The sequence below is a fragment of the Chaetura pelagica genome, unplaced genomic scaffold, assembly GCF_000747805.2.
Source record: "Chaetura pelagica isolate M959 unplaced genomic scaffold, ChaPel_1.0 scaffold11, whole genome shotgun sequence".
NCBI classification, from domain to species: Eukaryota; Metazoa; Chordata; class Aves; order Apodiformes; family Apodidae; genus Chaetura; species Chaetura pelagica.
Genome location: NW_009952694.1, coordinates 2,661,876 through 2,685,533, shown reverse-complemented (window position 1 = coordinate 2,685,533; position 23,658 = coordinate 2,661,876). Strand labels below are relative to the sequence as shown.

General features: G+C 36.2%; 1 protein-coding gene across 1 annotated transcript in view; it reads left to right on the top strand.

Moving 5' to 3' along the window:
- RALGAPA1 (Ral GTPase activating protein, alpha subunit 1 (catalytic)) overlaps window positions 1-23,658 on the top strand; it is a 140,507-nt gene that overhangs the window by 69,307 nt on the left and 47,542 nt on the right. Inside the window, exons 23-33 of the mRNA XM_009993938.1 lie at window positions 1,039-1,232; window positions 1,358-1,456; window positions 1,568-1,723; window positions 3,180-3,308; window positions 4,258-4,383; window positions 5,630-5,688; window positions 6,848-6,956; window positions 13,081-13,191; window positions 14,167-14,235; window positions 15,968-16,102; window positions 16,837-17,020. Coding sequence (XP_009992240.1) covers window positions 1,039-1,232; window positions 1,358-1,456; window positions 1,568-1,723; window positions 3,180-3,308; window positions 4,258-4,383; window positions 5,630-5,688; window positions 6,848-6,956; window positions 13,081-13,191; window positions 14,167-14,235; window positions 15,968-16,102; window positions 16,837-17,020 — 1,371 coding nt within the window. The remainder of the gene's footprint in view (window positions 1-1,038; window positions 1,233-1,357; window positions 1,457-1,567; window positions 1,724-3,179; window positions 3,309-4,257; window positions 4,384-5,629; window positions 5,689-6,847; window positions 6,957-13,080; window positions 13,192-14,166; window positions 14,236-15,967; window positions 16,103-16,836; window positions 17,021-23,658) is intronic.

Genomic DNA, 23,658 nt, shown 5'->3' with positions numbered 1-23,658 from the left:
ATGGAAACAGAAGGGTGTCTGTATATCTCAGACCCTTTTTCTTTAAGTATGCTACTGATGGGTAGAAACAATATCAAACAGTATCATTTTGCTTTGTACTTTGTAATCTGCAGGCTACAAACTGTTAGTGTCTCTATCACAGTGGTCCAGAACTTCAAAAGAGGAGGCTATGTGATTATGCTGAATCAAGATTTCATTTTGATTTTGTATGCCTGTAGAAGCTGCAAGATTTTCAGAAGATCTCAGCAAATTCTGGTGCTGAGGTGTTTTGAATATCTGTTCTGGATGCCTGCTGCTTTAAAACTGTGGCTTGTTAGCAAGTTTGTTATAGCTGTTTAGCTAGTTAAGTGTGAACTGAGCAGACTTTAGCCTTTGTAACCTATTGAAGTTTTCTTTGTATGGACAAACTGGATTAAAGATCTTCCACCCAAAAAAAAGAACATGCATTTGTTAACACTGTCATGTACAGAGAGCTAAGTGAGAATTAGACTGTGGTGCTAGATTACTGTGTGGTGCCTTTCCACTCACAGATTTACTATTAAAGAACAGTAGCCAGAGACAAGTTTACTCTCACCTTTCTCTTCAATTTGCACTAAAATACAGTCCTAGTAGATTGGAAAGAGAACCTGCTTTCTGTTTTATAGGGAAAAAAGTAGAAATGTAGTTTTACTTGGAAGCAGGCAAGTGGAGTTCAGGAGTTTCATTGACTCCAAAGAATGTAAGGCAGCACTTTACAAAAGGAGTGGCCTTACCAGCTCCATCAGACCAATTTTGATGCTCCAGAAGTGACCTTAAATGTTACTTTCAGAAAGAATATAACAAACAGGACAGTTCTCCTCTACCGAGTTTGAAAACAAACATATAGTTAAACATTTCCAGTGTTGAGGCTGAATGGGTAAGAAATATCTTATTCTTAAAGCCTAATTTTTATGGTTTTTTTTCATTTTGGTTTTAAGAAAACTATGTATGTAGTAGTTATATCAGAACTTTTCTTCCCTGGAGAGATAAGTCTCACTGTACTTTTTTCTTTTATTACAGAAACTAGTGAATTCCCCTCAGAATGTTGCAGTGTGATGGCTGGGGGAACGCTTACAGGATGGCATGCAGATGTTGCTACTGTGATGTGGAGGCGAATGCTGGGAATTTTGGGAGATGTCAACAGCATAATGGATCCAGAAATTCATGCTCAGGTTTTTGATTACCTGTGTGAACTGTGGCAGAATCTGGCCAAGGTAGAAGAACTGAACCTCTTTTCCAGCCTGACTTGATAAGGCAGGATTTTCAGAAAGAAAAAATGTACCACCTTATGTATTTCCCTTAAATGTTTATCTTTTTGTTTTGTTTTTAATAATTTCAGATAAGAGACAATCTTGGTATTTCAACAGATAACCTAACTTCACCATCACCACCAGTTTTAATTCCACCGCTGAGGATTCTAACACCATGGCTGTTCAAGGTAAATTTGAGCACTAAGCAGTGGAACAGAAATAAAAGTTCATCTAGTTGTAGAAGAGGGTTTAATGTATTTTTTTATTTATGAATAATAAATATTGTTCTGAAACTGTAGGCAACAATGCTGACTGATAAATACAAACAAGGAAAGCTACACGCTTACAAACTCATTTGTAAGACAATGAAGCGAAGACAAGATGTTTCTCCGAACAAGGATTTTTTAACTCATTTCTACAATATAATGCATTGTGGACTTCTTCATGTTGATCAAGTGAGTATAATTGCAAAATTGAGGTTAATAGAGCATAATTCAAAATAAAACTGCTTTATTAAAAATATTGAATGGATTTTGAGCTGAGTAATTTAACTTTGTCATTGAAAATGGCTATGTAACTGATATTTTTTCTAAATTTTCATAAATGGCCCTTGTGTTCTTGGTTATGATCAGAAATGCTTTTTTTGTAGTCCGTTTCAGGCAAACACAAGACCAGGAAAGGTACTGTTTCATTTTTTACTGATTGTGTTACACATTGATGCATGCAAGAAAGAGAAAGTAGCAGATCTCTCTAATGTCTACTGTTCTTACTTGCTTCCTGATGTAACAGTTCAGCTAGTGGGAAAGTAAAGCATGATCACTGCATTGCAGTAGTTTATTTCTACAGCAGAAGTAGGAACCAGCAAGCTGAGACATACAGAGTGTATCTACTCAGTCGGAGTCGATCTTTCTTTTTCATAGTTATTAATATTAACAAGTCTGAAAATACTGTATGGCTTAAACCACTGTTTTTACAGGCTTGTATCAGAAGTCTGAAAAATTGGTTTTGTGAACTTTTTTGAGGAGCAGTTACAGGCACAGGGAGATCAAAGGTTCAAACAACCCTGTTTTCATTAACTGGGCAAAACAGAACTAGTCCAAAATCATTCCACACATGGCTATGGATAGGACAGATCTCTGATTTATGTTCCCTGGAGACTAGTTTACACTGCTTTTCTTGCTGGATTGCAAATCTTCCTATAACTTATTGCCATTAAATTGTGTATCACTACTATTGGAGAATTATTCAAAGGAGGAAGAGGGTTGTTTTTTACCTATGATTGAACTTAGGAAGTTTTTGAATAATTAAGACATACTATACTTTTCAAATAGTGTTGAAGAAATTGCATAATGTACGTTAGTTGAAAAAACTGCCTCACAAAGTCTACAAGAATTTAATATGCTGTGTTAAATAACTGCATACCTGAAATGTTATCAAACACTTTATTCTTTCTTTATGTTTTTGTTCCATGTTGATATATGGAAGAGTCTAAAATTTCATTTTCAGCTTTTAGTCACGTGATAGTTGAAGTGGATTTAAGCATGTTGTTGAGAAGGTATAATAACTTGTTATCTCGCTATACATCCTCTGCACATATTTAAATGAATGGTTAATCATTTATAGAACTCTTAAAAGCTAAATGTAAATTAATATGATGCAACCTGGTACCAACATAATATCGTAGTGTCCACAGTTGAATTCATCTACAAAGTTTAACACAGTTTACTTATATTAATATGAGTATACTTAAGGAATTTATATTCTTATGCTGCTCTTCCCTCAGTAATGAGTGTCTTACCACAATGAATTTGCTTTATCACTTTCCGTCTTTTGTAAATACCTTTGTTTTTTCATTCATTGTTAATCTTGTTGATAACCTTCTTTTCCTATTTTCTCTTTTCCTCCTGCAAGGATATTGTCAATACAATCATCAAGCACTGCTCTCCTCAGTTCTTTTCACTTGGTTTGCCTGGTGCCACCATGCTTATTATGGATTTCATTGTAGCAGCAGGAAGAGTGGCTGCATCTTCTTTCCTCAATGTAAGTATTCATTAGTTCATTCTTGTTTATGTGTGAGTGGAAGGGGTTTGAGAGAAAACTAAGCAGTACTTTTCCTTGTCTAGTGCTTTAGCTTGTCCCCAGAAGTCGATGTAATGTTTAGCAAGTACAGATACTGTCAGTGATTTATTGTAGAACACTGCACATGCAAGGTGTCTCTATAGAAAATATGTGAAGAATGAAAAAATTACTGTTGAAACAGAGAACCTTCTTCAGAGTTCTCTGAATTGTGGCTGCCATTTACCCATGCTTTAAAATGTTTTAGAATATATGTCCATTTTAATTGTAACTTCATGTTAAAAGTGTATTTTTTCTTCCATATCTCTCCTATGCAATGACTTGGATGTATTTTTTATATTGTTACCCAGGCAACTTCAGCCTTATATAGTAATACAGATACAATTACCTAGGTGCTGTTGGCCTTGCATGACTGTACTCTTTCAAAGCTCCCCAGTACTCTCCTCTAATTGTCTGCTAGTTTTGACTTTTTCTCACATCATACCTCCTTTAACCAACTGTGAAATCCAGCCTCCCTCAAGGTACTATCTGAAGCTTCTGTCAGCTTCTTGCACATTCTTACCTGTCACATCCAGCGGCCTCATGTCATGTCCAGTGGTTTTCCACATCCTTTCAATTAGCCGAAGCTAACACCTAAGCCTAGTTAGCAGCTCAGACATTTGTCTGTAGTCCTAACAGTTCCTCTGCTTCTTTTTGACCATCTTGGAGTATGGGAACATGATGTGTGCATGAGTAGCCAATCTGTGGAGCTGTGGTCTCAGGTTGATCAACCCTACAGAATCTGCAGAAAGAGGAAATAGCTGTGTAGAGCCATAGCTTAAAAGAGCCATTGCTCTTTTAAGGCAACTAGAAATGTTGGCTTCCTGCTTGCAGTAATAATATATATAATTTCCACCACCTATTTTTCTTTTAGGCACCAAGAGTGGAAGCACAAGTTCTTTTAGGATCTCTAGTCTGTTTTCCCAATTTATATCATGAACTACCAGCTCTTCACCCAAACGTTCCTGACATTGCTGTGTCTCAATTTACAGATGTTAAGGTAGGAATTTAAAGAATATTTGGATGGTATTCAGCTACCAAATATATGTTTAATACTGTGTTCTTCCAGAAAATACTAACTAATCTTAAGATTCTAAAATTTTTCAGAAAGAATGTAAAATAGATTATAAAGCTCAAGAGACCATAAAATATTGTCAAGCTTTATACTACTTAACATACTTTATAATTCTAATTACCTTGATAATAAAGTGTTTTCTTATGTTTGTTAAAGGACATTGTGTTTTATCTCACTGAAGGGTTTTCTCACCTTTTCAAGCTGCTCTTATTAGGACTATTTGAAGGTCTCACAGATTTAATCAGCTGAGATTAGAAGTTTGAAAGGTTCAAGATACATTATATAATTTGTTGAGAATTCACAACTGGTGGAATCTGCCTGTGTTCCTAGGGACTTTACATCAGTATATTCTTTTAGACAAAAAGCAAAGATTAATGTAGACTTTACCCTCTTTATTATAACACAGAGCTGGATAGTGTGCCAGCCTATTGAAACTGGGCAAAGCTCAGTTCATTTGTTCAGTTGCTGGGCTTGTGTCAGGTATAATTACTATAAGAAAGGCTTCCCGTAAGTTTCCGAACTGTTTCATTTAGAGAGAGATCGTTTCTAGGAAGCTGCTTTATACCTGGTTCTCTTTTGGGGACTCATTTTGAGTTCCTTCTTTCTCATTTCTGTTGTATAATGGCTGTTTGCTTGGGTTTTATTGAGAGCAACCAGCAGCTTTAGATATATTTCACTGCAGTTGAGCCAAAATTCTTCTTGTCATCATACCTAAGGCACTGTACTCACTTATACTGCAACTACTTCCAAAGACTTTTTGAATCAATATAATTTTGAAAAAAGGCTTGTTTAAACCGCAGAAGTAATAGATTCTTTCTGTGATACACTTCAGTGCTATTCATAGAAGCCAGCTTTAGGGAGTCCTTTGTTTTTTGGGTTGGGGTTTTTTTTCCCACCCTCGATATCTTGTGTAAAAGTATTGGTAAGAATTGGATACGTGGTAAATCAGCAGAAATTAGGACAGTAATCTGTGGGATATTCTTGAAGGAGCACAATAATGAGCGTCTGGGGCACACTTTGAGTACTGGTAAGCAAACGACTCCACTGACCACAAACCTAGAGACTCAGCTAAGCAACGTGCCTGTGTATACTGTAATCAAATTCTAAATTTCTGATGCTTCATATAATGGAGTTATTGTTAAATCAGTGAATACTTTCCTGTTTGTTTTAGGAACTCATAATTAAAACTGTGTTAAGCTCAGCAAGAGAGGAGCCATCTGGTCCTGCCCGGTAGGTTATACAAAAAGAGCTTCTAAAACTATAATTCTTTTATTAATTATACTGTTTTGAGGTGGATGTTTTAGAGAGCTTAACTTAAAAATGTATATGTATTTTATTAATGTTTTTTTTCACCACTGTCAAAATTGTGGTCTACCATGTGAATTCAAAGTTGTTTGTACATAGCGATTTTAAAAGAACAGCTATCTTCTGTCAAACTGGTCTACCCCTGTATCCTTCCTCCAATAGTGCCTGATTGGAAGTGGTGTAAATATGGGTAAGAGTTGAAGCTATATGCTTTCCCAAGCTACCCTGGTGTTTAGCTCAGGGCTTTTCTATACTAGAGGAATTTTTTCCTTTGATTAAGGCCAAGATTATATATGAGGGAAGTATGGTTATTTTTTATTAGACCACATAATTTAATTTGAAAAACAGAAATTATCCAAACTACATGAGCCTTTCTTTATGGTATGGAAAAGAAGAAAATACTGGCCTAAGCATTAAACTGGGAATGATTGCTCTGATACTTAAACCTAAGCATCTTCCTCAAATAGAGAACTTAGGAGAGGATACTTAACAGTTTTCTGTTTTCATTCATCTCTGCTTTGAACACACCTATATACATACTCTTTACCTTTACACTCATCTTTGATTTTGTGATTTTAAATGAAGAAACAACAAAAGTTAAAGTATGCAATCACATGTACACCGTCTCTAGTATTCTTTTGCCTCTCCTCTCTCTATCCCTGTTTATTGTCAATATAAAGAAATGTAACTATCTATGAGCTAATAACATTCCCCTTTCTTGTCTCTGTGTCCCAGAAGCTTTAAACAACCATGCACAAACTCTCATGTTGAGAAACTCCTACCACATTTTTTCATTTATCTTTAGAAAATAAATATCTTAAAAGCACATAGCAATGCAGTTTAGAAGTCTTTTGGATTTTTGAGTTGTTCAGAAGGGTGCTTCCTCTGTCCTTTCTTGTGCCTTCACAAGGGTACCTGGGATATTTTTCTAATTTTTAAATAAGTTACAGCATTGTAAAGGTTTTTGTGTACTTATTTTCAAAATATTAAAACCATAAGTATTTGCTTTTAACAAAACATGATAAAAATTGCACATTCTTGTAGCATGTGTCTCAACAACTTGTCCTCCAACATTGTTTTGCAGATGCGTTGCTCTTTGTAGCCTCGGTATTTGGATCTGTGAGGAGCTAGTTCATGAATCACATCATCCTCAGATCAAGGAAGCATTGAATGTGATTTGTGTTTCTTTAAAGGTGAGACACTAACACTTCTACAGTGTATGTTGCCTTTATGGGGAAAGCTGCTTTGCCTTTTCAAATTCATGATCACATTTTGGTATACTTACTTCACAGTGTCATTTTCAATCCTTGTAAAAGACTAAATTCAATTTAATTGGTGGATCTCTGAACTCTGAGATCTTTGCTCTTCTGTAAGTGTGGAGCAAATGATGCACTGGTAAGGTAGTGGATCCCTGTCTTAATGTGTATCACTAGCTGCGTTACTCTAACCTCCACCCTTTGGAGTGTAACAGTTTGTCCATCATCCCAGCTTCCATAAATAATCAAAACCACTGCAGGCTTTGTCCAGCTTTGTACCCCTTCCCACATACTGGACCCAAGCTCTCATTAGCATTTTCTGCATTTGTCTGTAACTCGATCTAGGAATCTGTGATGTATTAACCTTGGTAAGAGCCAAACTCCCACCCAGCCACTCACTCACTCCCCCTACTCAATGAGACAGGAAGAGAAAACAAGATGAAATATCTTGTGGGTCAAGATGAATACAGGGAGCTTTCTTACCAACTACCGTCATGGGCAAAACAGATTTGACTTGGGGAAATTAATTTAATTTATTTCCATTTAAAATAATTTGAGTAGTGACAAACAAAGACAAGAGGGGGACAGGGAAGAAAACGAGAGATGTCAAATGTAAAGGCCAAGCAGAAGTTCCCCAAAGCTTCTCATGCTTCTTGCTCACTTGCCCTCTTGCTTCCGTTAGTCAAATTCCATTCTTCACTACCTTCTGTGCCTGTTCTCTTCTAAGTTCAATATCCATTGCATTATGCAGTATTGTGCTTCTCAGCCCTAGCCAGATATGTAGAGAGAGATTTAGAATATTTAAGCTGCATGCCTGAAACCACTGGAAGGTGTTTGATTTCCTGTGGCAAAATGCTGTTCTGTGATCATTCCAGGACATGTCATTCAGGCCAGTACCTGTAAGAAAAAAAAAATCTGAGTCCAAAGACAGGTCAAGTGTTGACACCAGAGTTTCTGTGAATAAATTACCTGTTGAAAGGAAATAATGAGAATATAAAATATAAATGTAAGGAAATAATGAGCACCTGTTTTTATGGCTATCATTAACATTTATTTCCTGTTTTTTTGTGAAGCATGCTGTATAACTGTGTAATTATACAGTTTTTCAGAATTATACAGTTTTTCCTTTTTGGTGGGTGTGGTGGATTGGCCCCAGTTAGCATCCAAACTTTGTTCAGCCTGGAGAAGAGGAGGCTGAGGGGAGACCTCTTTGCTTTCTACAACTACCTAAAAGGAGGTTTGATGTGGGTGTTGGCCTCTTCTGCCTAGTGACTAGTGAGGAGATGGGGTCGAGTTGTACCAGGGTAGGTTCAGATTAGATATTTGGAAAAATGTATTCACAGAAAGAGTGGTGAAGCATTGAAGCAGGCTGCCCAGGGAGGTGGTGGAGGCACTGTCCCTGGAGGTGTTAAAAAATGAATAGACATGGTGCTTCAGGAGGTGATTTAATGGTCACTGGGGTGTAGGGCTGACAGTTGGACTTGATGATCTTGAAGGTCTTTTCCAACCTTAATGATTTTATGAATCTCGTCCAGCTGCTCGCTTCCTCACCCATCCCCCAGCAGGAGAGAGGCAAGCATAGGAAGAACAGCACTGGGTCTTTGGCCCCTTCCCACAGAGACCACCCTACAGCCAAGTCCTCCCCACCCAATACAGTGTTTCTGAAACTAATTTGTAAGATAAAACTTCACAGCCTCTGGTAGTCACTATGCAATTCCGTATAAACATCTTCACACTCTTGAAATCTAGGATGATTGGTTTTGATTGAATCTGTTAAATGTAGGTAATGTGCACAGTGATTCCTACCTGGAAATGCAGCTTGCTCAGATCCAGCTCATTCATTGTGGTGCAATGCCTATAAAATGCTTCTAAGTAGAATAAATTTTCTGACATTTGCCTGCCTTTTGTGAACGATGGTTTTTGCTATTCTGAAACTGGGCTGCCTGAATGTCAACTCTGGTCACAAGATTTTGTATTGGTGGTAGTATATCAACAGTATATTGCTTTCATCAGCTCTGTTAAAAAGCTCACTTTTTGGCTTTTTTTTTTTTTCCTCTTTCCATGAGTGTTTTTGTATTCCTGCTTTTTGCAAACTTTCCCTGTTTGTTCAACTTTATGGAATAATTAGATCATTGTTAAAACCATTTTATTTTCTAGCATTTTGTAAATTTGTATGTTTGTAAAGAGTATGTTCAAAGTTTTAAGTATTTCCCAGTTTATTTTCAGAACCTTTCTACATGCTCTTTGTTTACATCAAAATTAAATGAAAAGTCTAGTCTTTCTGTATACACATGTTGATATAAATCAGGATGTACACCTGTTATACATGGCTTATGTCAGATGTTGTGAAGGGTTGTTTTCTTTTCAGCAGTGGGAATCTGAAAAGTACATCAGCTGATGATATTCTGTGAAGCAGGATTTTAGTCTGAATCTAGAATGGGTAGCTGCAGGGGTTTTGGTATTAGACTCTAAATTGCAATTTCCTGTTTTGCAAAATCACATTCATCCTTTGCAGCTTGACTAATATTCTCTTCCAGGGTTTTCCCCATGCTTTTTAATATCCCTTAACTAGTGCACTTTATCAGATTCTTGTGCAAGTTTGGTAGTAGGCAAATAATGCTGGTTTAATCTTCTGCAGTTTATCAAAGTTTGAACTATTTTTAATCCTGGCATTCACTGTCATATCTCTTATTTTTCTTTGACGTATTTATTAAACCAATTATTTGTATCTCATTTATATTAGCCATAAATTACATCTTGAATGACAAGACAAATATCTTTATATTTCTGCTTTGCTTTGAAAAAAGCATCCGGAGCATGGTGACTTTTCTCCTATTCTAAGCAGTGGCATACATTCACAGTGGAGTTTAATGATGAAATGAAAAGTTAGTAAGTTTATCATGGGAGATAGAAACTAGTTCTAATTTGCTGCCTAAGCAATCTCCTGCCTTCCAAGATTTGAACTCCCACAATTGATTGTGTTCTTATTTTCAGGAGAAATTAATGGATAGAGAGTTACAGTCCCAGTCAACTGACTGATAAGTACAGTTGAGCAAATAACATTGAATAGAAATGTTAGCGACAGTTATATACCTGTTTCTGAAATACAGCAGCATCTTTAGAACTGCAGTCACACAGCTCTCTGAGTATAACTAGCACTTCTCTCAGCAGTGTGGTGATACCGCTGTGTCTGTGTTAACCTTTGCTGAAGCCTGAGCACAGAAGATCCTAACCAGCCATCCAGACCTCTGCATCTCGTGACTATATCATTCACTTCTCAAAAATTCTGCAAATACATCACAACATTGTGTTGTAAAGCCTTAGTTGAACAAGTGCTGAATATAGGTTATTCTCAAGGATGAACAAGATTAAACTACTCCTGTAAGATCCAGAAATCAATGGACCCTTGCAAAGATGAAAAGTATGAAAAAACTGCAGTTCTGAGAAAAACCCTGAGAGTTAGGTACCAGGCAATGTGCCAGCCCGTTGAAAGCTTTTTATTTTGCCCCCACTGAGTAACTTCTTAAACATTATGTCCATTGTTATACTATGAAATACCACATAAAAGTAGTGAATTCTTATACTTTATAACACACAGTATATTCCAGAGGTAAAGCACGGTGGCTGAAATGTTTGTAGCATCACACAGCTGCCTTCATGCCACATCTGAAGGGTCTTGGAAAAGAAGTTGGAACAAAGCAGATGACTTGGAAGGGGTGAATTGTTTTGATATCCAGCATAAGTTCAGTGTTGCTGCTTGAGTTGAGGAAAATATCTTTTCAACAAAAAAATACAAATAAAGAAAATGCTTCCTGTTTTTAAGTAGTGAAGGGCTGTTTATTTCAAGACTCTGAAAAGTCTCCAGGCCTTTTTCTCAGGTAATTTTTTTTCTTAAATTCAGTCATCTGGATCCTCCGTATTAAGCTACTCTGGTTTGTCCACACCTCCTGTCCTCTCCAATGACTTTGGGGTTTTCCTGCAGGCATATAAGGGTGTTTCCAGAAATCTGGATTTGATCTCAAGTTCTGCAATCAAATTCTTATGCTTTCAGTTTTATTTTATTTTTTTGGTTGTTACTCAAGCTTGAATATTAGAATCTGTACCCTGTTTACTGTGGCTTTTACAGTGTACCTTCACAGCATGGAGGAAGGCTGTGTACTGAGGGGTAAAAAATACTGATGTTTTTGTCATAAGCTCTGTGAAGACTTACAGATGTAAGATGTATACTATGTTTTAGTTAAAAGTGAACAGTAACATGGAACTATGTCCACTGAGAAACAGGCAAAGTCAGCAAAAGGATTACCTACCCCATGTACTCTGGCTTCTGTCTCTGTGGCTGACTTTTAAGAGCCATTTATAGTCTTTATGCCTACAAAGATACCATAAACAAACAAACAAATCATTAGTTAACGCTTCATACTTTGTACTTTTGCTTATGTGTGTACCTTTTATTTCCAAAACCTTAAATGTAAAAAATTACAGCTTTGCTTTTATCATGAGTTGGCCCAGAACAAAGTTTTCTTCCAGGGTGTTGTGCATATTTACACTTTTGCCATTTAAGAATTTTATTCTGAAATGCTTAATTTTTTGCACGTTTGGTTGCCCTGGAATTTCATCTTTCGTAAAGTTTTGGGTTTGTTTTTTTTTTTTTTGGTTTTTTTTCTTTGTTTGTTTGTTTTTTAAGGTTTGTGAGACATACTCTTCCCTGAAAGGTTAATAGAACTGGACTGATTAGGAAAACAGTCTAAGAAGCCAAAAAATTAATTCTAACTGTTTTTGCAACATAATTACCCTTTACTAAGTTCAGAGGTAGATGCTTAGCTACCTAGCAGTGCACACCTGTGACAACTGCACTGTTAAGTCAAGTGAGATGAAGCCATGAACTGTGTAAACTACTTTTTAATTCTTTTAATAATGCAGGAATTCCGATATCACTCATCTTCACTGGAGAAATAGAATATTTCATTATTAAAGCATTAATTACTTAATTATTTTCTGAGTGATTTGAGATTCTTCATTAATACAGTTTGGAATGGTTGTTTTCAATAAAGATAGAATGTACATTTGAATAAGAGTGTATTTGAAATCTTTTTCTTGGGGCTATTGCATGTAGCTTTTTCTTTGATGTAGTTTGTGCTGTCATCTGAAGTCTGTAGTTTTGCTGTCCTAATAACCATTTTGCTTGGATTTGTAGAATTTTCATATTCTAGATGAAAAAAATTCACTTGTAAAATTTACTTTGTTGTTTGGTGCACATCGTAGTATTTTAGAGCAAGTGCAATGAAGGAAGAAGCCTCAGGTACATGTCCTGTGCATTAACAATTTAGGGAAACGTATCCTTGTCTCTTCATTTCTTTGTTTTCCCTCTTAGGAGAGTAGGGCAGTGCGTGCATCCTCTGCTGAGCCTGAGGACTAATTGTACAAATGCGGTCACTTAGAGGTTTTAGTTTCTGTTGAAGGCAGGCTCCAATGCAAAAATGTTCTCCTGCCTTTAAAAGGTAACAGATAAAAGGGGAACTGGGCCAGAAGTTGAGGTGCATTCATGTCCATTCAGTGTAGCACTCTCTACCCAGCAGTCGCTACAAACCAGCAGCGTTAGTCTCACTATAAATACGGTGTCTTGCATTTTGGATACATGGCTGTCCACCTGCGTTGATTCTCAAAAAACCCCTCTGATTTCAGAATTGGATCCTTGGCTTTTTGCAGTAATGCATTTAGCATTAATAATCATTAAGGTAACAATTTTATTTTTTTTCCTGGCTTCAGGATACTGTACTAACCAGTAGGAAGTTAGTTTGGAGATTCCTCTTCCCTTTTCATTATTGTGTGCAACTCCCTGATTGTCTGTCCCAAGCCTTTGATGTCAGCTGCTAATATTTGGTTATTATTATAAAATAATTCCTTTTAAATTTTGAAAAATACAATTATGTTCCTCCAATGAATAGATACATAAGGAACTATGTGTATAAAACCATCACTGAAATTCCTGACCACCTTACCACCTATTGTACCTTTATGTGAAATTGCATAGTCATTGTTACTGTACTGTTCTCTTTTGTAGTTTCCAAATAAAACAGTTGCCCAAGTTGCCTGCAGTATGCTGAACATGCTGATACATTATGTACATAGACTTCAAGTGTATCAAACTGATTCACCTTTAAGAATTATTCAAGTAAGTAATTTTAACAAAATTGACATTTTTATTCTTTTAAATGCAACAGTAAAATGTATTTTCCTGAAGTTGAAATACCAGAATATTGACAAGTATGTTTCAGAAAATGCTAATTATTACAAACATAATCTTACAGAAATTAACAGTAGGGATTCATATCACACTTATTTCCTGACTCCAGTATTAACAAGTAAAATGGCTTATTTTTTCTCAGATACAATTATTTCAGTATTTACATGAGAATGTTGCTGATAAAGTCCCAATTTCTTGTGTAATATTCAGTATCTTCAAATATGTTTAAGTTTAGTGAGATTACTTCCACCATATGGATCTGCAATTGTAGTTTGCCTATTTGTAGGCAGAACACCTTGCTTTCAAGTATTACAGTATAAGGCAAAAATAATTATTTTGAATACACTTTAAATAACAAGGAAGTAGACTGTGGCCTCTGTGACCCTGAACCACAGAGAAAAGACAGAGGTCTCCCAGGTAACTGGAAAGAGAATTGTGTGGAAGCTTCTTAAGAGGTACAGCGAGCATTTCTCTGCTTCTCTTCAGTCATACTGTTGATGAAGTAGAGGCAGTGTGTTTATAGATTCTAGTAGCTCTAAGAAATAATGGAGCTCAAATAGGCACATGCACAAACCCACATCAGTCTCCTTGCTGCACCCTACAAGTGTGTTGAATCAAGTTCTTTTCCTGCCTTGAATATTTGGAATAGCTGTGTAATTTCTTCGTCCATAATGTACCTACATTGGTCAAGCAGAAAATATTCCTTCAATACCTTTTGTGAAATCAAATTTAAAGGATTTTATTAAAAAAAAAAAAAGTGGCAAGGAATGCTGTAATTTGTCTCAAAATAAATTTAATACTGTTTAATCATGAGTCTATTATCATGCCACATTTGCAAGCTTAAAAAAGTATGTTAAATACTGAAATTGTATTTTTAAAGAAACTATGCTATATTTTTTCCAGATTCTGATAGCAACTATTACCCATCTGCTACCCAGTACAGAAGCTTCCTCTTATGAACAGGACAAAAGGGTAATTTCTTTTTAATGTGTCAATTTAATTGCAAAGGTGTGACATAGCAATGTTACAATAAACAAACTGTGCCTAAAAGTAGGGATTCAGCAGTTTAAGTATAATACAGTATAGTCTTCTCAGAATTCTGGCAAAATTTTTTTTACAAGTGCATTTCTGACATTTTTGTAGGAATATATGCATTGAAAATTAATTGAGATTGATGGTTTTCAATAATTAGAAAGTATTTTTCTTTACCCATAGAGAACTTACAAGTACGGAAGGTAGTGTAGCTTTGTCTTACAGTGAAAATACATTCTCAACTTTAAAAATATTTATGAGATTATGATTTTTGGTGCTTTGTATTGTAAGTATGTTCTTGAGCAAGTTAGCCTGTAATCTGCAGATTAATTTGTCATCCTTAAAAAGGGTTGTTACCATCCTTCAAAACTGTTGTTATCTTCTCATATTTTCAGTGGACCTCAGTCCTCACAGTAGTACTTTCTAACTCCTGAAAGCTGTATCTGAATTATTTGAATTTGCCCCAGGACTGTGGGACAAAGTGGTTGGTTGAGCTTGGGCACTTTGGTCCAGGTCACCACTGGCAGTGCTGTTGTACTGGGCCACCCATTCCTGTGGGAGCTGGCATTCGTGGCAGGCTCATTTTGGCCTCCTATGTTCCTCTCTGTTCGCAAGGAGGCACTGGCTGCTGACCACAGCCATATGCCAGGCTAGCCACCTTGCTGCTTGAGATGTTTCCCATAAATCAGTGTTTCCCCATGAACATTGTACATCAGATATGCTATCAAAAATTGGTTTACCTAGTTTAACAAACTTAAACCTAATGAGTTTGTTAAAAACTGGTTTAATATATAAAGTACTCGGAGTCCTTCATCATTAGGTTTAAGATGGTTCCTCTGAGAGACAAACTTGTAATATATTATGTGAAATGAGTATGATGTCTATATGTATCATTTATTAGTAAATTAGTTGAGTGGATTTTATTTGAAAATTTTTTATTTAGTTTGGGAAATATTTTTGAGAATCTTGCAGCTATTTGTCTGAATGGTTTCATTTTCCACAGCTAAGTTTTAAAAATTAAAAATAAGTATTTGAAGCTAGTAAATTGTTAATAATTTGTTGTGTATGTGTCTCTTAATCTAATTCTTCATCTACAGTCTTTAAAAACATCCCCTAGAGGGAGTTGGTTCTTTTGCTGGCTGAGTAGTTTACAATACAGAAAGCAGTTGGACTTCTTTCAGATGGTATCTGATGCTGCGTAACATTATTGACATGTTGTGAAGGAAATTCTATGTTATTTTTAAAGCATGAAATGCAGCTGAAATATTTCCATTTTGTGTAGGTTTTGATTTATTTTACAGTGAAATTTGTCTGCCGAATAGTGCACCAGCCTTCATTTGTACCTGTGTAATCTGTCATTTTGAAAACAACACTCTGCAAATCAGTTTTGAAAAATCATGGGTATCCTCTTGAGCACAACAGCTGCTCACAGACTTACCAGGATAAGAAACTGCTGTATGAATGGTCTTTGTTACATATCTCAGTAGCCAAAGTTTTTACTGATGCCATATGTTTTGAAGATACAAAGGCTTTTATGCAAGTGTGACTTGTTGTTACTGCTGACTCTAGTGAATTGAGAAAAGAAAGTAAAACAAATTAGTAAAATACAGTGATAAATGTGAAGTAGCAGGTGCTGGTTTAATAGATTTGTAATTGAAAGTGTTTGTTCCAGTTGGTGGTTTCTTTACTTCTGTGCTTATTGGATTGGATAATGGCCTTGCCATTGAAGACCTTGCTGCAGCCTCTTCATGCTACAGGAGCAGAAAATGATAAGACTGAAAGATCTGTTCTTCATTGTATATATAAGGTACCTGTTCCTTTACTTGCTAAGTGGGAATTTCTGTGTATGGATGTTGTGTCGGTTCTCAGAACTTTCCTGTAAACTGACCTCCATTCTTCTCTACTGCTGAAATGTGGAGTGCTGTCCTTGTTTTTGTCTGTTTTACTGTAACTGCTTGATCTTTGGTATATTTGGAATAGTTAATTTCATTTTTGTCATGTTTAACCAAGCTGCTTTTTGTATATAATACCAGTAGCAGAAACTTCTATTGGAGAAAAGCAGCTATACATTTAACACAGAAAAGGAAGTAGCTTTTTTTATACCAAGCCATTTTATTTAGTGATAAGCAAAGTAAAAAGCACTAAGTTATAATTGCTGTCTGTAGGGACACAGACCAAAGAGACGCTGGTTGGGTTTTTTTGCAAATGCAGGGGATTAAAACGTCCAGCAGCTTAGACCTAGCATATGTAATTAAAGAAGATAGGAGATCTAAAAATAAAGGTAGCTTAGTGATTTGTTGTAAGTTTTATTTCTTTGCTGTTAAATTCCACTTCAGTGTAGACACTTTTTAAACAATTTTCTTTGCAGATAATTATTTGTTTCTGTAAACATTAAGCATCTAAAATTTTCCAACATTTTTTCCTGCCTGCCTGGTTCTAAGAAATCAATTTAAAATGTTAATAAAAATAAACTTAATTTATTGGAAAACTTTCAAGTAGAATTGTGTTAGTTAATGTCAAGAATTTCTGATTCTGTTCTAGGTTCTTCATGGATGTGTCTATGGGTCTCAGTGTTTTAGCAACCCTAAATATTTTCCTCTAAGCCTTTCTGATTTGGCATGTATGGATTACGATCCTTTTATGCATTTAGAAAGCTTGAAGGAACCAGAACCACTGCATTCTCCAGACTCGGAGAGATCTTCTAAACTTCAGCCAGTCACTGAAGGTTTGTCGAATTACCTAAATATATTTTCTTTCAAGAAGATTTTATCTTGGTTTCCAGTATTGAAATGTTTGTCTAAAGCGTAAGTTTTAAATTATACCTAGACAAGAGGTAAGAACCGTTAGGATGGAATGAGCTAACATAATTTTGAGCAATTACTGTTCGATTAACTGAAATAAGCATCGTCTGAACAACATGAAGATCAATTTGATATGGATTTTTCTGTGCTCTGTGTATCAGCAAAAAGTGTTAAGTACTGCAACACGGATAAATGTTGCTTTTCGTTTTACTTTCAGTAAGTTAATTTTTTTTTCTTAATTTTTCTCCCTTTTGTAAGAACATTTTCAATTTTTTCCTGTCTGAGCTTGCATTATTGAAAACTTTCTGTGAATTTTTTTAGCCTATCATAATTTGTTGTTGATCTGTTTATACTGTTTAAAATCAAGGATTTATCTGAAAAGAGATAAATTTTCTCTCATCTGCTTAGAACCTTAAGAGACCTGGGAATTAGGGTTTTCTTCAGAAGACAAAAATTAAAATTAAAATTAAGAATCTAAGCAACAGGGGAGTAGCATATACTATGCAATGTATCTAGTAAATATCAAATGGCTACACTGGGATGAAAAATGAAAAATATGAGATTAATACTGATACCAGAAATTCTGTGTAGTGCTATTCTCCCTCCATATTAAGTTGTTCCATTTAGGCTTCCTTAAAGGTATTAAGAACCAGATAAATGCAGAAGCTCTTTGTAGCAGCTGTGTGCTAACAGCAGGTGATTTTGTGGTGTGTAGTGACTACGTGCTGTTTTTTATGTAGAGAAAATGGCTAATCATTGTGCCCTTGTCTAAGGCATGCTTCATCATCCTCAAGTACTTTTTTGGCCAAAGAATTCTAAACATAGAGCTGTCCCCTAATAAGCTCAGTATTGGATTGAACAAGTCTGATTTGAGAACTATTGGCAGGAGGAACTGTAATTATTAAATTTACTGAAGAATGAAGCAAGGTACTATAGTTGGCTTTTTGTCAAATGACTGTGGTCTTATTAGTAAAAAGTAATCATCTGCTGGGTCAGAATGAAAGAGGCTTCGAAGGATTCATTCTGTCCTAATTATGGTCTCACCTATACATATTATGTAAAGCTAATATTTAAAGCATTTGCCAAAATTAACTTCCACTGCATGTTCTATTACAGTGTAGTGAATTGTAGTAGCTTTTTATGCCTGGCATCTTTTGTATTCTGTAATAATCTGTAATTATGGGTTAGAAGCAAATGCTGTGTGGCTTGTTTAATCTGACAATCTGAAAAGACAACCCTGAATAGATTTCTCTTTAAATGAATGTAGTTGCATAAAGCCTTAGCATCGATATCTTCATTTTGCATTTCCGTGCGTGATCTGTTCTTTTATGATTTCTTGTTAAATTTCTAAATGAAAGTAATTTCAGAGGTTCCTTTTATCTCTCCAGATGAATTAAGGAAGTGCCATATGTTTTTAAATTTTAAGGGCTCTGGAATTGTAAGTCAGATTGTGAAATTGAATTGGCAATGCAACCCTGGTCTTGCAACCTTGGCTCTTCTAATCCACATTGCCAAACAGAGAAAAAAATTGGCAGTGCTTAACCGATCACACAGCAGCTGTTCTCTGTGGCATTGTTGAAGGAGTGAGAGGACTAAAGTTAGTGGATAACAACCACTCTGGGACTTGATCAAGACAGGAATCAATTAGTGCAGAGCAAAATGCTGGTGAGTCAACCTTTTTTTTAGTAGGGTAAAAGTGCTATCATTATTAATTTTTTGAAGATGGAAATGGTCAGGACAGCAGTTATAGGGAAATGAGGAAGTTATGCAGACAGAGTGGGAATTGCTAGACTCTTTCCTTGGGTCACAGCAAAGCTGAAAGTACTGAAATGCCAGAATTCTGAGGACAGAGTGCTTTTGACCAGTTTGATACCTGTGATGGACATGCCTTAGTATGCCTCCCATTGTGTTAGGTCAGATCCATCACAAGTTTTTTGGACACTTTGCCACAGTATGATGTGGTATGAAACCATGAAGATATGTGACTTTCAGTGATACAGCTGTGTGGTGGGGACAGGACCTATTGAGAGGCTGGAGCAAGCCTTCAGGTTTACGTCAGAGTTGGTAAATCCTCTGGAAACAGGTAATGTGAGGAGACATTTTTTTGAGGCATTGGAGCAGCCTGCCCAGGAATGTGGCAGAGGCACTGTCCTTGGAGGTGTTCAAAAACCATGCAGATGTGGTGCTTCAGGAGATGTTTTAGGGTAGACGGTTGGACTTGATGATCTTGTGGCTCTTCTAATCCACATTGCCAAACAGAGAAAAAAATTGGCAGTGCTTAACCGATCACACAGCAGCTGTTCTCTGTGGCATTGTTGAAGGAGTGAGAGGACTAAAGTTAGTGGATAACAACCACTCTGGGACTTGATCAAGACAGGAATCAATTAGTGCAGAGCAAAATGCTGGTGAGTCAACCTTTTTTTTAGTAGGGTAAAAGTGCTATCATTATTAATTTTTTGAAGATGGAAATGGTCAGGACAGCAGTTATAGGGAAATGAGGAAGTTATGCAGACAGAGTGGGAATTGCTAGACTCTTTCCTTGGGTCACAGCAAAGCTGAAAGTACTGAAATGCCAGAATTCTGAGGACAGAGTGCTTTTGACCAGTTTGATACCTGTGATGGACATGCCTTAGTATGCCTCCCATTGTGTTAGGTCAGATCCATCACAAGTTTTTTGGACACTTTGCCACAGTATGATGTGGTATGAAACCATGAAGATATGTGACTTTCAGTGATACAGCTGTGTGGTGGGGACAGGACCTATTGAGAGGCTGGAGCAAGCCTTCAGGTTTACGTCAGAGTTGGTAAATCCTCTGGAAACAGGTAATGTGAGGAGACATTTTTTTGAGGCATTGGAGCAGCCTGCCCAGGAATGTGGCAGAGGCACTGTCCTTGGAGGTGTTCAAAAACCATGCAGATGTGGTGCTTCAGGAGATGTTTTAGGGTAGACGGTTGGACTTGATGATCTTGAAGGTCTTTTCCAGTCTTGATGATTCTGTGACAGAAGAGGACTATTCCCCTCTCTATTTCAGTAGTATTTCAAGTGCTGTCTCTCACAGGGAATCTTATAACTAGGATTATACTGGAATTTGCCTTTGTCTTCCGTTCTGTAAAGGTTTCAGGTAAGGTGATAGATTGCAGTGTAAGGTACACAAAGAATAATTTTGAAATTAAATGTGAAGTGTATTAAACTATTATATTTAAACCAGAGTGAACTTTTAGCAGCTGACAATAAAGTCGTCAGTCAGAAGCTTTTCTTGCATCAGCAGCACTTGCAGTCAGCAGGTCTGTGGTGCTTTCATGCATCTAAGAAAGCACAGGGCTCATCTCTGTGAAGGCTAATGAACTGATCTGCCTAGCTAGGATCGACACCAGCCTCTTCTAGCTATTGTACAGGTGTACAAGTGCTGCCTGTGCTAATTAACCACACCTAACTAGCCTCAGTTGGTGTCACAGTGACAGAGGTATGATTTCTCCAGGGATAGTAGCCCTTCACCATATAGTTTATATGTGCAAAAGTTGACTTGGACTGCATTGTGGCGTGATCTGTGTACCTGCTTCTGATTTTTTACCTGTCATTACAGGACCGTGAACATATATGAGGGAGAATTAAAATAGAAACTCTCCTTAAAAGCTTGTTTGTTGTTGATATTGAATGATTAAAATATTGAGGAAAAAGTAAAATTAAGTTTTTCGTGACCCTTGTGTTGACAGGGAAACTGGTTACATGAAAATACATTGCAGTACTATACATCTTCCAATGTTAATAGCAATATCAGACTATTGAGTATATAGTCATAAGGAAAGAATATTTTAGGGTTGGGTTTTTTTTGCAATTATAGGTAAAAACATTTTGAAATCTGTTCTTCATAGCTCACAAATCTGTTAGAGATGGTTGTGATTGGAAGATGGCAGTTGCATTGCATAGATACAGTGATCCATCAATCATCGATTGTCATATTTCTGCAAGCATACTTGAAACTCTTTTGCATAGAGTGATCATTTTTCCCAATACATTCAATTTCTTCAGGAAAGGTTTCCCCCATCTGATGTTTGGTCTTAGCTTTTATTTAAAAATTTGAAATATAAAGTACTTTTCTTCTTTAGTGTTTGCCTTTTTTCTAAAAGGAGACCAAAAGTACACTTTTTAAGAAACACTTTTTACATGGTACATCCAGACTAGCACATTTTGTGCTTGGTGAGCAAAATTATAGAAGTTCTCTGTAGCTACATGTCTGTACCTGAAGCTTTAGATTAGAAAGGAGTAAGAGTTCCTTAAGCTAATGTAAAATACAGGTAGCTAACCTAAACTGAATGCTCTTGGGCTCCTTCTAAACATAATGGAGAAAGAGAAGAGTTTCCAGAGTGATTCATCCCATTTCTCCAATTTGGATTTCTAAATAAGATGAATCAGTCTGTAAAGATGCATCGTTCTTTAGTTAGCTAAAAGGGTGAAGAGAGTTAAATTCCACCCTCGGTCATAATTTTTTCCTTCTACTACATGACCGTTGATGTTTAGAAACTGTTCAGCCAAATTTAAATTCAGGAGTTAACAACATACCTTGAGGAAATTCAGGAATCCTCCATTCATGCCACTGATACAAATTAGTGGTGATGGACCTTCAGCCTTTCCACAGAGGTGATTTCAGGGTTTGAGAAAAATAACCAGTATAACCTGCTTCTAGCAAATTGCCAAGTGATCAAGTATACGTATAAATTACATTGCCCAAGCAAAAGACTGTATGGCTGTAAAGAGAGCAGAGAGGAGTTCACTTAGGAAGCCAGCTGGACTGCTTTAATGTGTAGGGGTATGGCTTAGTTTGTAGAATTTGTGGTAAAGCTGTGATGGCTTGCATTGTGTATTTTGATCTACCCTCCAGAAACAAAGAGCATGTTTTAGATACTCATTTTCTGAATTCTAATATATTGAATGTCCAGTTTTTCCTGATGGAGGAGATGTGCCTCTGGGAACAGATTACTAATATGTATCCTTTTAGATTGTGAATCTAACTTAAAATTCGTATTTTCAAAAAGCATTACTGGGTTTGGGGGTTTATTTTGCTAAGGAAAATCATCACCAAAATCTGATTTTCTCTGTGGCAAAAATGTTTTGAGACTGCTTCATTTTCTTTTCAACATAACAGGTTGCATCTTACAGTTTCCTTTTCAGTATGCTGTTCTTAATACTTCTGATTTAAGTTTTCTGTGTCATTTTTAGATCAACAATACTGTATTCTGAGAGAAGGCTCAATGAGAAGTATTTTCTCTTTTTATAAAGGAGGCGATGACAGATTTATATTCCAATTCTTTTTTTATTTTAATCCAAGAGTAAAATTTTCAGAGAAAGACTATGGTGGGTTGGGGAATGGACCTTCCAAATTTAAATTTGATGTTCTGCTTTTTGTGTCATTGTATCACCTTTCTTTTCCATATGTCCCTTGGACTTCTAAGGAAGTAAATTCATGCACACAGGCACAGTAAAACCATGGTCAGGTTTGAGATCATTAGGGTTTGCTACAGAGCAGTAGTAGTAATAACTTAGATGCTAACAGGTCCCTCTCACTTCTTCAGGTTTTCAGCAGAACTTAACTGAAGGCATTTAACCAATGCAGTGTGAGACTCCAGGAAAGCTCACTTGTCTTTGCTCCTAGGAACCTGAGAAGAGCATTGCCTTTCTTATCTGTGCAATGCCAAGTGCTAAACACTTGGCATAAATATCCTGACAAAGATGAGCCAGCCGCTGCATTGTCCGGGTGCTGGTTAGTACTGCACTGATAAATTATCATTCAAGCATCCAACTTATTTCATCTTTGCCTTGTATAAACTTTCTTACAGTTTCTTCTGATATTTCAGCAGGTGGCACTATAACTTAATTTCCTTGTATGCTATCAATATCTGGACATTTAATTCAGCTCCACTGAATGCTTTTGTATTTGTAAATATTAAACCTCAAGATGGTTCTAGGTAATAAACATTTAATATCTAATTTGTTTATATTCGTTTTCAAGTTTAATAGTCTCAACTATTAAAATAGTTGAGTTTATCTGAGTTGTGGAATAGTAAGTTCATATTGCTAGCTATTAATAGGATTAAATGTTTCCTTTTTTGCAATTTAGATCTCCCTCAAGGTAGAGAAGAGCCAGAATCCCAGGCACCTCTTACATGCTTTACCTAAGCCTTGAGGAGGAAAAAAAAAGGCAAATGTTTACTAATTGTTTACTTTCACAGATGGAGAACACATCCAGTGCTTCAGAAACTAAAGATCTGTCATAAAAGTCTGTATGCATGACAAATTTGCCTTAATTTTTCCAGTGAAACTAATTAAGACACCTTAAACTGCAAAAAGAGATTTGTTTATTAAAAATTAGTTTTTATTGTCTAGAAATACAAAATATAAAAGGACATCAGTCAATTATATCATGCTCACATGTCCAAGACATTGTATTTTCTCAGTAAATAATGAATTAAAAAATTATGTTGTTCAGAATGCTGCAGTTTGATTTGTGGCGAGAATAAAGGTGGGAAGTGTTTATAGCAGTTTTCAATGTTTTATATAGTTTGA